Source organism: Lepidochelys olivacea, assembly GCF_965140295.1.
Source record: "Lepidochelys olivacea isolate rLepOli2 genome assembly, chromosome: 18".
In the NCBI taxonomy this organism is placed as follows: Eukaryota; Metazoa; Chordata; order Testudines; family Cheloniidae; genus Lepidochelys; species Lepidochelys olivacea.
Genome location: NC_140428.1, coordinates 30,464,228 through 30,480,360, shown reverse-complemented (window position 1 = coordinate 30,480,360; position 16,133 = coordinate 30,464,228). Strand labels below are relative to the sequence as shown.

The following is a 16,133-nucleotide window of genomic DNA, read 5'->3' as shown; positions in this document are numbered from 1 at the left end:
CAATACAAAATCTGTAAATCTAAACATGATGAACAGTGATTGTTCTGTAATAACTCTATCTTTAGTTAATATGTAAATATAATTTAAAAAATTAATCTTATTTTCTTTTGCTGTCACAGTGCACTCAAGTCTGCCATACTGCTGCCTTGTAAGAAAAAATGTGCTAAATCTAGTGATGGGAAATCAGCTGCTTCACTTCTGCATGAAGGGTCACATTGCAGCCCACAAAATGTCATTCAGAAATTGAGATCAGTAGTAGTTAAATTTATCATAGTTCTGACGTACTCACTTTTTTTCATTTGAGGACAGATTAGAATTCATGGTGATAATTTTAATGTTATGGGGGTTGTTAACAACCTATACAGTGATTAACACTCCCACAGCTGAATTTCTGTGATGCAGTTCATGGGATTTCCCAGTCTGCACAATCTGCCAAACACTCATAGCAAAACGCTGCCCTGTATTAACTATACGCAATATGTACTGTATCATACCTTGTTCTTGTCTGGAAGCTACTTTATTTTGGCAGCACCCTATATATAATACTGATAGGCAGGTTATACATGCATCTGGTTACTAAAAATGTGTATTTTCAGAGCCACCTAATGAATTTGGATGCCCAATTACTATTAATGGGACTGACTGTCCCAAAGCCCTGTGTCTTTGAAAAAATCTCAGGCATAAAGTTTATTAATGTTATACTTTTGTACCTGATTTGTTATTGTAACAGACATAATGAGAAGGGCATTTACAAACAGGTTGAAATTACAGAAAACATTTTCGTATTATGCTTGGATAAAGGTCCTTCACATCCTTAGCACAATATCGTGCTTCACTGGACAGAGGAATGATTGACACTTCATGATCAAAAGTACCATTCACTTGGATAATTTCATTAAGAAAGAATAGCTAATTCTTTTTGGGTCACACCAGGTAGTGCCTGGATATGAATAATAATAAAAAAAGAAGTCCCCCGTTATATTTATATTTAAGAGCATGTAGAGTACAGAGAATATGAAGCAACAGAAATCCACTGTGAAAATTAGAAAAGCCAAATTTGAACCAAAATGAGTTTATCACAAAATCAAGAGATGGAAGGTAGCTTTATACCATGAAACACTTCAACTTCATTCAAGTGCTATGTAATCTATGATCATTCAGTGCTTCTTCCTATTCCCTGCAAATATTTTGAGAGGAGGGGGTATTCTTCTGGTTAAGATACTGAGCTGGTACTGGAGAGATGAATTCTATTCTTGGCTGTTCTACAACTACAATTGGCTATTTAATTTTGGGCAAACCACATAAACCTGGATTCCGCAAAGCACTTATCCTTAACTATAACTATGGGATTTAAGGATATGCTTAAGAACTCCTTTCTGGTTAACGGGTGACTTCTAAGTGCTCTAAAATCCACATTTTCCTCAGATATCATTAAAAGTTGCTGTGACTCCTGTGGGGTATGGGGTAGGATTAGTATAAAAACATAAGAATAGCCAGAGTGGGTCAGACCAATGGTCAATCTAGCCCAGTATCTTTTCTTCCAAAAGTGGCCAGTGCTACATGCTTCAGAGGGAGTGAACAGAACAAGGCACTTTATCGAGAGCCAAACTCTGTCGTCCAGTCACAATTTCTAGCAGTCAGAGGTTTAGGGACACCCAGAGCTTGGGGGTTCATTCCTGACCATTTTAGCTAATAGCCATTGATGGACCTATCCTCCATGAACTTATCTAATTCACTTCTGAACCCTGTTATAGTCTTGGCCTTCACATCCTTTGGCAAGGAGTTCCACAGGTTGACTATGTGTTGTGTGAAGAAGTACTTCTTTGTTCGTTTTAAAACTGCTGCCTATTCATTTAATTGGCTGACCTCTAGTTTGCAGGTTATGTGAAGGGGTAAACAACACTTCCTTATTCACTTTCTCCACACCACTCATGATTTTATAGACCTCTATCATATTCCTCCCCCATCATCTCTTTTCTAAAATAAAAATTCCCACTCTTATTAATCTCTCCTCATATGGAAGCTGTTCCATACCCCTAATAATTTCTGTTGCCCTTCTCTGTACTTTTACTAATTCTAGTATATCTTTTCTGAGATGGGGTGACCAAAACCAGGACTGGCCTTAGAAAAAATGGTGCCCTGGGCGAACTTGTATTTTGGCACCCTTTCTTTGAGTTTGTGAACAGCAGCGTGGGGTGCGGGCGTGAGGGCCAGCCAGGCTCAACAAGGAGGAGTTTCTGAGCCCGGGGACTCCCCTGGCCATACATCCCCAAACACCAAGCAGGACAGCAGGTGTGCAGCCACTACTGTGCCCGCAAGAAGGGGCAAGCCCTGCTGGCTGTACATCCCTGCCAGGCTGGCAGCTCCAAGCAGCATCACCCACCCCCCACCCAGCTGGCCAAGGGCTCCCCCCAGCTCTGGCAGCCCAGGCCCAACAGCTTGCCGCACTCAGACAGCACCCCCCTGACCACGGCACCCTCCTGTAAGGCCATCCCTGACCAGAACTGCATGCATTATTTAAGTCATGGGCATACCATGGATTGATGTAGTGACTTTATGATTTTTCTATCTTATTATCTGTTCCTTTCCTAATGGTTCCTAACATTGTTAGCTTTTTTGACTGCCGCTGCACATTGAGCAGATGTTTTCAGAGAATTATCCATAATGACTCCAAGATCTCTTTCTTGACCAAAAACAACACGGAGTCTGGTGGCACCTTAAAGACTAACAGATTATTTATTAAGCAGTAACAGCTAATTTAGACCCCATCATTTTGTATGTATAGTTGGGATTATGTTTTCCAATGTGCATTACTTTGCTTTTATCAATAATGAATTTCATTGGCCATATTCTTGGCCAGTCACCCACTTTTATGAGATCATAGAATCATAGAATATCAGGGTTGGAAGGGACCCCAGAAGGTCATCTAGTCCAACCCCCTGCTCGAAGCAGGACCAATTCCCAGTTAAATCATCCCAGCCAGGGCTTTGTCAAGCCTGACCTTAAAAACCTCTAAGGAAGGAGATTCTACCACCTCCCTAGGTAACGCATTCCAGTGTTTCACCACCCTCTTAGTGAAAAAGTTTTTCCTAATATCCAATCTAAACCTCCCCCACTGCAACTTGAGACCATTACTCCTCGTTCTGTCATCTGCTACCATTGAGAACAGTCTAGAGCCATCCTCTTTGGAACCCCCTTTCAGGTAGTTGAAAGCAGCTATCAAATCCCCCCTCATTCTTCTCTTCTGCAGGCTAAACAATCCCAGCTCCCTCAGCCTCTCCTCATAAGTCATGTGTTCCAGACCCCTAATCATTTTGTAACTCTTCACAGTCAGCTTTAAACTGAACTATCTGCTCAACCTTGTATTTAGCTGTTACACTCTGAGTGCCTTTCCCAGACCTGAGGCTGAGTTCTGGGTAGCTCAAAAGATCGTCTCTCTCACCAACAGAAGTTGGTCCAATAAAAGATATTACCTCCCCCACCTTGTCTCTTAACTATTTTGAGTAATTTTGTATTGTCTGCTAACTTTGTCACCTGTTTACCCCTTTTTCGAGATCATTTTTGAGTATGTTGAATAGCACTGGTCCCATTACAAATCTTTGGAGACCCCGCTATTTACCTCTCTCCATTCTGAAAACTGACCATTAATTCCTACCCTTTGTTTCCTATCTTTTAACCAGTTACTGGTCCATGAGAGGACCTTCTCTCTTATCCCATGACTGCATAATCTGCTTAAGAAACTTTGATGAGGGACCTTGTCAAAGGCTTTCCAAAAGTCAAAGTATACTATATCCAATGGATCATCCTTGTCCACATTATCCCTTTACAAAAGCCATTTTGGCTCTTCCCCAATCGTGATCCAAATTTGGGATTGGGGCTCTTGTCAGCGGGAGTGGGAGGGCAGAGATGGGACACTGGGAGGAGTGACAATGAGCTGAGTGGCAGGAAGAGCAGGAAGGTTTGGGGCAAAGGGTGTCTGTCAGCCTCACATTCTCCCTTCCTGTATGTGTGCTGGGATTTTGGGGGACCTTGCCATTATGGAGTGTTTGAGCTTCTCTCCCTGTCCTCTCATGTGATTAGGATCTGGGGAGATCCCTGCCTCTCTGGAGCTGTCTGAGCTCCTCTTCCTGCCCCACACCATGCAATAGTAAGGATCTGGGGAGCTGTGTCCCTCTCGGGGTCAGAGCCCCTTTCCCTGGTCCCCCATGTGATAATCAGGATCTGAGGGCCCATTTTGCTCTAAAGGGCTCTGAGGCCCTCTCCCTGTCCCCTTATGTGAGCTGGTATGTGGGGAAGCTCTGCCTCCAGGTAAGAATAGGCATGCTGGGAGCATGGACCAAGAACACATTGCTGAGACTGGAGTGAGTAGTTGAGAATGGGCATGCTCGATGCAAATCACAGGTTCTCAAGCACTGGCATCGGGGAGTAGATATGATAGCACCACTGAGATAAGTGGAACAGCTCAAATTTTTCAGAGCTATAGTTTTGGGCTGCATTTATCTACCTGGAGTGTTCTTATTCAGCTGAGAACATCACATTGAGATGAATGAGCAACTTCACACCGCTATAAGCCTCCTATGCTGCAGATGGCTATGTAGAGCCCTTTCATCTCTCTGTACCTCAGTTTTTCCATCTGTACAATGGTGATAATGATGTTTCCCTCCTTGGTAAAATGCTTTGATACCTATTGATGAAAAGCGCTATGAAAGAGATAGGTATTAATTATTTTTATTATAATTACTGTTACCTGCCCACAGTAGTGTCCGAACTGCACACCTACATAATTACAACTGCCTAAATGACCACAATCTCCTATCAACGCTTCTCTTTCTTTTAAAAAAAAGAACTAGAAATTCATTGACCAAAAATTTAACTAATGCCGAGTTAAGGTTGCCTGGTGGTATCTCATGCCCTTCCAGATCGTCGAGTTCAGCAGAACTCTACCTTAAAGTTTTGAAAATCAGAAAATACAAAGTTTAACACCCATTCAACTTTAATTCTGCCATCTCTGAGTGATGCTACAGTATATCGATAATACACATACTCACAGGCTTGCCTGTACATTGTACAGGAGCTATCTACATCTGCCCTACCCTCAAACACTTAACCTACTCCATTGAAAGATCACCACATCTAGTGCATTTTACAACACTTTCACCCTTACCTACAATGCCATCTAACACTATATTCACTTACCCTTCATTAAAATCACAGACAACACTCATCTCCCATCCAACTGCTGACAGTTCCCTGCACAAAGACTTCTGTGCCCTGCTACTAACAACCTACACAACACACTTGAAGTAAGGCATACTGAATCTCTCAAGGTACACATGCACTTCTTTCCATTGATCACAGAGACATGGATCAGGAAAGGGGCTCAAACACACATCCTCCCAGATCACTTCATATCACATTTACAACTAATCCTTCCACTAGTCAATACAACTATACCCTACTATAGCAAATGCAGCTGTCATGTATGCAGATGATTTCCAGGAGCTATTGCTAGCTCCAGGGAGGCAGAGATAAGGTTAGTGGACACATACCTTAACTCTGCATTTCCTTGTTTTCAGAAGTTTGAGTTTTGCTGAACTTGATGTTGCAGAAGGCACATTACACCACCAGATTCCCTTAAAGCTGCATTAATGAATTTTTACATCAATGAATGATTTAATATGGGTTTAGGAACCTATCTTTAGGAACAGATTTTTTATAATATTGGCTGATATATGTAAACTCATCTGGGCAAGTACTTCAGAGCGTGGCAAGGTTGTAGATTTTAGTTAACCAAGGATGCTGCCTGTTTTCTCACTTATGTTTAGGGAAGCTTCCTAGGGTCCCAGTGTATGGGAGGGCCAATTTGTCAATAGCAGAGACTGCCTTTTTTTAGTTTGTTTTGTACAGTACCTAGCACAATGGGGACTTGGTCTAAGACTGGGACTCCTAGGTGCTCTGATACTACAAATAATAGTAAGGTGAGATGAGATAAGCTGAAGCCAGAGGACATAATATTGGTGTCTGAGCCTCCTGCCATTGGGCCCTTCCTCTGCATAGCTGGGCTTCTCTGGGGATTTTACAGAAAAAACACTGGTGCTGAGGCTGGTTCATCTGAAAATCCCCTGGGGCGGCCAGACTTCTACGCGTGCCGGAGTGACAGGAAGGGCGAGAGGAGCGCTTTGGGATCTGCGGGTGGACGGCGCAGAGCGGCTCTGAGCAGCGGTGATGCCCGGGAGAGAGGCGCAGTCGGGTGCCTCGCAAGACCCTCGCTAGGCCGGGGAGAGCGCAGAGCTCGCGAGTGGGCGGGTGCGACCCCGGCCTCGCGCTCCCAGGGGCGCGTGGGGGTTTCCCGCGAGCCGCCCCCGCCGGCCGGTGACTCAGCGCCCCGGGGGCGGTCACACAAGGGCCGCTCGGAGCCCGGCGCCGGCAGAGTCCGCGAGGCGCTCGGCCGGGAAGGAGTCGCCAGCTCCGCAGGTAAGGCCGTGGCCGTGGCCCGGAGGGGGCATGAGGCGCCTGGTCTGCGCGGCGGGCTCCCCTCAGGGGTGGCCGGGCGGCTCGGCGCTCGCCGGGGCTCTCCCCGGGGCTTCTCCCCAGGGACTCCCCTCAGGGGGTCTCCCGGGCGGCCGGGCCGGGGCCGAGGCCGGGGCCGGGGCCGGCCTGGCTCTGGCGCTCCCCAGCGGCGGCTCAGGCCGGTGTGTTGCCTTTCAGACGCAGCGAGACGCGCAGCCCCGCAGCCGCCTCTCTCCGCAGCGCCCATGGGCCGCGGCCACGCTCCTCTGGTGACGGCGGCGCTGCTGGCGCTGGGCCTGGCGCTGAGCCTGGGTCCGGCCGCAGCGACACCCGCGCTGCCCCAGCGCTGCCCGCCCGGTAAGTGCCCTGGGGCGCAGGGAGGGCGGCGGGCCGGGGCGGGGCGGGCGGGCCGCTGGGGCCGGCCCTGGGCGCGCAGCAGCGCCGCGGGTATCACGGCTGGAGCCAGCCAATCTCTCCGGCTCCTTCGCAGGCACGTTCCTCAGCTGTGCGGACTGTGGGCAGAGCCCGGACGCGTGTCGCGCCTGCCCCGCGGGCACTTTCTCCGCCACGGCCAGTGCACTGGGGGCGTGCAGCAGATGCCGCCGCTGTGAAGGTACAGTACTGCCTTTCCTGTAGCCCGGCTCCCTAACCTGCTGCCCCCACAGGTCCATCCAGCACAGGGGCGGGCAAACGTCTTGGCCAGAGGGCCGCCTCTGCCTGTGGAAATTGAATGGCGGGCAGGGAATGCTCAGGAAACTGAGGTTGGGGTGTGGGCTCCAGCTGGGGATGCTGGCTCCAGGGTGGGGCCAGCAATGAGGAGTTCAGGGTGTGGGGTGAGGGCTCTGGGGATGAGGGGTTTGGGGTGTAAGAGGGTGCTCTGGACTGGGACTGAGCGCTTTGGGGGGCGGAAGGGGGATCAGGGCAGGGGGTTGGGGCTGGGGGGGGTGCAGGCTCCAGGCGATGCTTGCCTCAAGCAGCTCCCAGAAGCAGCAGCATGTTCCTTCTCCGCCTCCTACACACAGGTGCGTTCAGGCGGCTCTGCTGTGTGCTGCCCCATCTCCAGGTGCTGCCCCTGCAACTCCCATTGGCCGCGGTTCCTGGCCAATGGGAGCTGCGGGGCGGCGCTTGGGGCAGGGGCAGCCTGTGGAGCAGAGCCCCTTGGCTGCCCCTACGTGTAGGAGCTGGAGGGAGGACATGTCACTGCTTCTGGGTGCTGTGTGGAGTGGCCCCTGAGCCCCAGCTGGAGTGCCGGAGTGGGGCAAGCCCCAGACTCCACTCTCCAGCAGGAGCTTGAGGGCCAGATTAAAATGGCCGGTGGGCCAGATGCGGCCCACAGGCCATAGTTTGCCCATCCCTGTTCTAGTAGATGTTTGAGCATAGCAGGGTGTAGCGTACACAGACATTGAGCTGTAAATGGAATTGTTTAGCCTTGGAAGCTAGGCTAAGCGCACTCTTGGTACATGATTAATAATGTCTGGATCCATTGGCCTTTTAAACAGTATATCTATGTATGGTGTCCCTTCTGCTACCACCTCCTCCCCCATGCAAAGGTTCACTTGGAAATAAAATTGTGGAAAGGTAGATATGCCAACATACTCCAGCTCCTGTTTTGTGTGTGAGTCAGAAGTGCATGGCTGTATTTTTGTGACTATATTAAGTATGTAAGCAAAAAATTGGTACCTAGCTGTCACAAGGGCTTTGTAATAAGGCCCTCAGCTGGGCCCAGTTTGGATACCCCTGTATTACCAAAAAGGGGGAAAAAAAGTTAACTTTAAAAAAAAAATCAATTGCCAAAGTGAAAATCAGTTTGGTGCATCCATTGCACTTTTCTGGCCTGCACTCTCAGCTTGAATCCTCTGAAGCAAATAGGCAGGAGGTCCCTCTACTCATCACAGCTCCCTATTATGATGTTTTACTAGGATGGGCTTGTTTCTGACCCAGATGCTTTGAGGAGTGAGTGCCAATATGGGATATCTGTTTTTGCTCTACAGGAAAATTCAAATATAAAAGGGAGTGTTCTCCAACAGTGGATGCAGAATGTGCATGTAACGATGGGCATCGCTGTTTTGGAAAAGACTGTTCTAAATGTGTAGAAAACTGTGGAGTAGGTGAAGAGCCTCTTGAAGAAGGTAAGGCTGCCTTTGTCCCATTACTTTATGCAAAACTCTTAGGTGCTAATAATAGTAGAAAAGACCATGTGACTGTTTGCAGAATTGAGGCCTTATTGTATTATTTGCTGGTCCATTAGCTCAGTAAAACTCCATTAACATAGGTAGGGCCCTACCAAATTCACAGTCCATTTTGGTCAATTTCATGGTCATAGGATTTTAAAAATCATAAATTTCATGATTTCAGCTATTTAAATCTGAAATTTCAGAGTGTTGTAACTGTAGGGGTCCTGACCAAAAATGGAGGGGGGCGTGTGTGTATGGGGGCGGGTCATCGCAAGGTTATTGTAGGGTTGAGGGTATGTGCTGCTGCTGGAGAGTGGCAGCTGCTGGCCGGGAGCTTAGCACTGAAGGCACAGCCGCTGCCAACAGCAGCGCAGAAGTAAGGATGGCACGGTATGGCATTGCCACCCTTACTTCTGTACTGCTGCTGGCAGGTGCACTACCTTCAGAGCTGGGTGCCCAGCCAACAGGTGCCACTCTCAAGGCAGCACAGAAGTGAAGGTGGTAATACCATGACCTCCCTAAAATAACCTTGTGACAACCCTCAACTCCCTTTTAGGTTACGACCCCCAGTTTGAGAAAGGCTGGTCTCCCCTGTGAAATCTGTATAGTATAGGGTAAAAGTACACAAAAGACCAGATTTCATGGTGGGAGACCAGATTTCACGGTTCATGACGCATTTTTCATGGCTGTGAATTTGGTAGGGCCAGAAACATAGGCCTTGGTCCTTTAGAATACGAGTGACAAAGAAAAGATACTTGCAGAACTCTGGAATAGCAAGAATAGAGACATTCTGGCCTTGGGGCACAGTTCATAGGATGCTAGTTGACTCTTCAGTATCTTGAAATACATTAACAGAATTAGTTCTGTTAGTTCTTTCAGTTCAGGGACCTCAATCAACTTGTTTACAATGAAAGCCACTTATGAAAATATTTACTTTAGTTAATATAAGAACTTTACCTATCCTCACATTTTTGTTTATACAAGCCATCGATGATGAAAATTGATATATAAATGCAACATTATTTTTGCTCAGCTGTACAATAATGTCTCTTGTACCATTTTAAACGTCAATTTATATAAATGGTAACATTTGTATTTGTCAAAGGTTGCCAAAAGTGTCCCAATGGGACATTTAACAATCAGACCAATGGTCCCTGCAGACAATGGACAAAGTAAGTACATATTTTTTTTAAAAAAAAATAAGTGATTATAGCTTTGAGGTCTGCGTTTAATTCATTTTCATACATTCTTTTTTTTTTTAAACGTATTTAAGATGCCTTCCAGATAAGGTCCTGGTGAATGGGACTAATAGGAGAGATGTGGTTTGCGGACAAGCTTCAGAAACTATGACTCCAGCCACCATTTCCATCATAGTCCCTATCCATGTACAAGGTGAGTTATTGCATAATAATTCCCCACTAGAGTGAAATAGTTACAACTTGTCTTGGAATTAGCTAAACTATAGCTCTCATGCTTATAACTGAACTTAAGGGTCCTTTTATTTGTCTCCAGTCTCACAGATTGGTATAGCAGCAACAACTCTAAGCAGAAGAAGCAAAAAGAAAAGTAGCTCTAGTTGTTCAGGGACAAATAATCCAGCTGCTTCCATTGCAGGGGAGCTTTGCTCTGCAATCATTTTTAAGAAATGTTTTTGCTTCTTAGGGAAGGATCTTCAGGTGGTCACCATCGGCATCGCTGTTACTGGGGCTGTGGTAGTGTGCATAATGTTTCTGCTACCTTTGTATGTGTGCCTCAACATCTGCGACAAAAAGAAACTACCTGCTATGTTCAAGAAAAGTAAGACATGCTACCTACAATCTTCCTTTTCCTAGTGTGGGCAAGCAGGCAAGAATCCAGGTTTAAGAGTTTCCTGAGTAGCAGCATAGTTGAACTTAAATGTGTTCTTTGAAAGTCACTACACTGTGAAAAGAAAACCAGGTTTTAGATTTTTATTTAAAAAAAAAAAAAAAAAGCAGGCTATTGGGAAGAAATTGGCTTTAGAAATGTTACAAAGGAGGTCTCCCGGGGCCCTTTGGGATTTGGGAGTGACTGGAGCTGGGTGAGTAATTTATTTTTTGGAGTCAGCCAGCAAATTAAAAATCAGAAAAAAAAATTGGTTCAGTTCAGAAAATGTTCAGAATTTGTATGCAAATTGAAAGAGTCTATTTTGGATCATCTGTTTCATTTCAGTCAGAAAATCGTGTGTGTCCATCCATGTTTGTCCCCTTTTAACCTTTATCCCAGTGATTTAGTGCACTTGCCTGGGATGGAGGAGAACCACATTTGAATCCACACTGTGGAGCAATGACTCAGACTCACATCTCCTCCCTTCCAAATGAGCATCTGAAGCACCAGGCTATAGGCTATTCTGTGTGTTGCTCTCAATCTCTCCTGTTGAAGTTGTTCCACTACGTATTAACTACTTAAATATTCATTGGGCCAAAGAGAAAGTGAAAATGACTTTATAGCCTGGTGATTAAGGCACTCACTTGGGAGGCAGGCTATGAAAACTAGAATCTTCTCTCTTCATGATGCAAAGTGGTCTGTCAGGTGCCCTAACCACTGGGCAAAAGGTTGGGAGGAGGACATACAGACACACATGGGTTTCTGAAGCTGGTCCTGAAAATGTTTATATTTTCTGTCCATTCAAATTGTAAGCTCTTTGGAGTGGAGAACCTGGGTACACTGTTACCATGTTGGCACTAAACTAAACATATATATAGTGTATATGTGTACGTGTACACACACACTTTGAAGTATCAGCTGAAAATAAAATCCAATATTTCAACCATGAGACGTTCATGGGCTGGGTAGGAAAAGTAGAATTAAGCATGTACATGTTCTGTTGTAGTCAAACACCAGTTGACTGTGTGTGTATATTTAAATCTTTGCTGGTTATTTCCATTAGTAGAAATTTCATTAAAGAAATTATGAGTAAAATCAACCCTTGAACTGATAGGGTTTCATATATGGATTAGAATAAATCCACACATTTGGTGCCAATAGTGGTATTTCAATCTACAGGGGAAAGCAATATTGTTCTCTGAAGTCTGGAGATTCCATGCCGCCAGCTCTCCTCACCTCAATGAGAGCCTCCTGTGCATTGGAGAAAGCAAAGCACAATAGACTAACTTACCAGGAAATCTCTTTGGAGAAAAAGGCAATTTCAGGGCAAATAACTGAATAATTCTGAAGAACTTGTTAACACCATGCAGTCCCTGCTGAGGGAAAATGAAATATGAGTGATTAAAAAGTGCAATTCAAGTTAATCATCTCTTTCTGTTTAGTGAATGTAACACCTGAGCAATCGACTCAGGAGGAGGATGCCTGCAGCTGCCGCTTTCCAGAGGAAGAACAAGGAGACTGTGATGACTGTAGCAAATCCAAACTATTCAAGGATTCCTTGGTGAATTAGAAACTGGACTTTCTAAGGAAGCCAATTGTGGTTTCCTTTCAGAGCACAGGACAGGAGCCTGGTTACATAATGGGGGTAAGGGGGGGGGGAGGGGAAGCAGAAGCAGGTTAAGTGAATTTTAAAACTTATGGACTGAACAATGCAGTCGGTGGTGGATGAAGCAGGTCTTTCTCAGTACATCACTGTCCTACAGACAGAAGAGTTGGTCTTTATATTTAAAAAAAAAAAACTAAAAAAACAAACAAAGCCACACACCTTTTTAAAAATTAGCCCTTGCCAACATCTCTAATTCTAATGAAACTCTCTGGGCAGCATCTTTAAAATGAAAGCAAACTTGCTAACTTTTTTTCATATGCTGAGAATATTATTTCTAAAATATTATGATTTGCTCTAGAGACTAAAAAGCATCAATAATACAGGAACCACAAGCCAAACTGCTCTTCTGTTACCTCTAGTAGATGTCTATGCTATAGCTTACTTATTAAAGTTTGGGAGTGAGAATAATGTTCCTGAAGTTACAGACTAAACACTGACTACAGCTAGGTACAGTGCAGGCAGCCAGTGTACAAGCTTCCACAACTTTGCTCTTTCCAATACATTTCATGTCTGGAACTGTAGACCCTCCTAATTTGTGCTCAGCTATCACACTGATGGGTGTGGTATAAAAATCTAGACTGATACTATTTCAACTCCCAGAAGCCCTCACGCCCTGGGAATGAATTTCTATATCCTGCCCTACAGAATGCTTTCCTATTCCAGTTTAGTTAGAAGTTAAAAGGAATATGGTAAGTCAGGGTTGTCAAATGTCTCAGAACACCTTTTCTGTGCTTTCCAAATAGCTGTTATATTGATTGGCTTTGTAGGTGGCGTGGATACACCGGCGGGGGGGGGGGACAAACTACGGCCCAGGGGCTGCATCCAGCCCTTGAACTCCTGCCGGGGAGCAGGGTCCAGGACTTGCCCCAGTCCGTGGCTTGCCCTGCTCCGCGCGGCTCCTAGAAGCAGCAGCATGTCCCCCTTCCAGCTCCTACACATAGGGGAAGCCAAGAGACTCCGCATGCTGCCCCCACCCCAAGTACTGCCCCCGCAGCTCCCATTGGCCGGGAATTACGGCCACGGGTGGCACCTGCGGAGGGGGCAGTGTGCAGAGCTGTCTAGCTGCACATCCGTGTAGAAGCTGGAGGGAGGACATGCCGCTGCTTCTGGGAGCTGTTTGAGGTAAGTGCCACCTGGAGCCTGTACCCCTGTCACCCTCCCACGCCCCAACCCTCTGCCCCAGCCCTGATCTCCCTCCTGTCCTCCGAACCCCTTGGTCCCAGCCTCACCCCAGAGCCCGCCCCCCAGAGCCCCATCCCACATACTGAACTCATTGCTGGACCCACTACAGACCCCGAGCCAGAGCCCTCACCCCCTCCCATACCCCAACCCCCAAATTTGTGAGCATTCATGGCCCACTATACAATTTCCATACCCAGATGTGGCCCTTAGGCCAAAAAGTTTGCCCGCCCCTGGGATACACTGTGACAGGATATTAATTTGATCTGTGAGTAGTGCAACTGAACTGCTTCATCCTTTTGATCTTAGAATATTACCCTCTGATTTTTGGATATGTTAAATACAGTACATATATTGCAGGTACAGTACATGTAAAATATAACTTACTATGTTGCTAATTTCATAGGTAGAACTATGATGTTGGAAATATTTTTGTGGCAGAAAGTGTATCTGCCTTGATCAGTCACTATTGCTTTTAATTTGAATAAGAATGTGTATGTTTGAGTCATGGCATTGGCAGTGATAATTGTACCCTTTTACAGCACCATAAATGTATATTATATTTTTTCATTAAATGTTATTCAAAAATATAATGAAAGTCAACTAAATCAACATGTCATGTAAAGACTGGTTTTGGTGGGTTTGTTTTTTAAACTAGGCAAGATACATTCCTTCTGGCAGATGAATGAGAGCCCAGTCACTCCCTCCATGCAAGAGAAGCCTTATGTAGCAGTAATTTTTCACCAAACCCACACTCGCTGGTTTTGATTAAATTTATATATAATTGATTACAAAGCAAAATGTACGAAAAGAAGAGTCTGGAACTGAAGCCTTGCCTGAAAAGTTACATATTTACATATATTTAAATAAGATTTTTTTAAAAAAATAAAACTTTTCCTATATTTTTTCTCCTCTCAATTAATGTGTTGACAAACAAAAGTCATATTTGCAAGTTTTAAGATGTAATGACCAAGGAGTGGAAAAAAACTACCACCCTATTTATAAATGAATGTGTGGCTCTTGTAAGAAGTTCGGAATGTCACAGATTACACTGTGATCAGTTTCTAATCTAGAACCTCAGCAGTGGTGTTTTCCCTGAAAACACTTGCACCCCAACAGTTGGAGTTTCACTCTTGGACACACAGAACTCTATGCATATCTTCAGGTACTTGAAATTCTTATTCCCTTTTCCTTTCCTTTCCTTTCCTGCACACACACTACAGTACTTTTTCCAAGCTGTTTATTGATTGATTTTTGGAGACTAGGCATGTGGGGTAATATCTCTTATTGGACCAACTTCGATTGGTGAGAGAATCTTTTGTGCTCACATATAACTCTTCTCCACGTATGATTGATTTAATGACATTTACTTCTCACACCTGATTTGTGTCCTCTGTGTTATGCTGAGCATTTAAGCTCCATATAAAATTCCATTGAACTGAAATATAAAGTCCTTGGGGCACATCCTCAGCTAGTAAATTGACTCAACAGGGCTTGACAGTTTAGGGGGCAGATTCTAGTAGAAAGTGTTTCTAAGAATAAACATTTGTAGAAATTACTTTGTGACATAAGTATTCTGCCAGTAAATTAAAGGCTAGTATGTGGGGCATTTAGTTAGTCAATTCTGGTGCTGTAGAAAAGAATGAAAACCAGAGCCAGTGAAAGAAACAAGTGGCCAAGGAGTTCAGCTGTGAGCCTCTTTTGGCTAACTTCCATTTTAAAAACTTCTATTTTATTTAACTTGAAATATGAAGGGCATAATGCATATATCTACAAGTAGGTTTATAAAAAGAGCTTGAAATTAACACATGGTACAAACGCAAAGGAAGGTTCAGAACACTACCAGGGCATTTCCTACAAGGGACACGTTCTTATTTGCCAACAGAACTGCTGAACAGCAGCCTGTGCTACTGGATTTTATGAAAGGTGCAAGAAGCAGAAAATGAACACACATGAAAGTGCAAAACTAAAACAGCACCAATTTTAAACAATGTGCTTTGCACTTCAATATGCTCCATGTCAAAAACAACTCTATAGGAAATAAGGTAATCTCAAGTGAACAATATCTGTAGCAAATATATTTAACATATCTCAGAACTTTTACAGCATTTGAATAATCAATAGTAATCTGTAAAGTGTCTTTTTATAAAATATTAAAATTTTAGCCATGGGCTCATGTACTCCCTAGAACATATTCCAGTAGTACCTGCCTTTACTATATTCACAATGAATGGCCTGTTCTCACTCTAGATCCCAGAGAAGCACCTGTTCTTCTGAAATAATGGCACTTTTGAACAACCCCCATTTATCATCATGTATATAGTAGACACAGCTGAAAAGCTCCTTTCCCTTTCAGCAGGTCAGAAGTGTCTGCTGCAGTTTGCAGTATCACATGTAGTCTCCTCAACTTATATGACAGTCTTCAAGAGAAATGTTAAGCTATTGTTCACATCTTTTCAAGTTTAGTTTCTTCAATACTTTCTGGAAAATATTTTCAAGACATTTTCTCCTCTTCTGAAAAAAATGAGGTAAGTTTGTCCAAGCAGTATTGAGGAAAATATAATGAGCAATTAATTTGCACGTCTAGTCTCACTGCAGCTATGCTGAAGTCTTAATTCTAACAAGATGAAATAAGGAATTCAGATTTAATCCCACTGGCAGGTAAACAAGTAATATACTGTACAGTTGAATTTCAACTGCAATAGTAGCATCACGGTTTGACTCAATAATTCATGATGGTACATCTAATTGTTTGAAAC

The 16,133-nt window shown here is 44.5% G+C and overlaps 1 protein-coding gene across 1 annotated transcript; it reads left to right on the top strand.

The window, feature by feature from the left end:
* Positions 1–6,157: 6,157 nt before the first annotated feature.
* On the top strand, positions 6,158–14,216 carry TNFRSF9 (TNF receptor superfamily member 9). Its single transcript, XM_084651922.1, has 8 exons — positions 6,158–6,474; positions 6,709–6,867; positions 7,001–7,123; positions 8,502–8,639; positions 9,790–9,856; positions 9,958–10,076; positions 10,347–10,481; positions 11,972–14,216. Exons 2-8 carry the CDS (start codon positions 6,756–6,758, stop codon positions 12,097–12,099), a joined length of 822 nt encoding a protein of 273 aa, XP_084508048.1. The 5' UTR covers positions 6,158–6,474; positions 6,709–6,755; the 3' UTR covers positions 12,100–14,216.
* The last annotated feature ends 1,917 nt before the right edge of the window (positions 14,217–16,133 follow it).

What these genes read in the sequence shown, in the direction of transcription:
- TNFRSF9 (XM_084651922.1), top strand. Translation starts at nt 6,756, where the DNA reads ATGGGCCGCGGCCACGCTCCTCTGGTGACGGCGGCGCTGCTGGCGCTG. An exon ending in CAGATGCCGCCGCTGTGAAG is followed by an intron (nt 7,124 to 8,501) that starts GTACAGTACTGC and finishes TTTGCTCTACAG; the next exon opens with GAAAATTCAAATATAAAAGG. An exon ending in CCCTGCAGACAATGGACAAA is followed by an intron (nt 9,857 to 9,957) that starts GTAAGTACATAT and finishes AACGTATTTAAG; the next exon opens with ATGCCTTCCAGATAAGGTCC.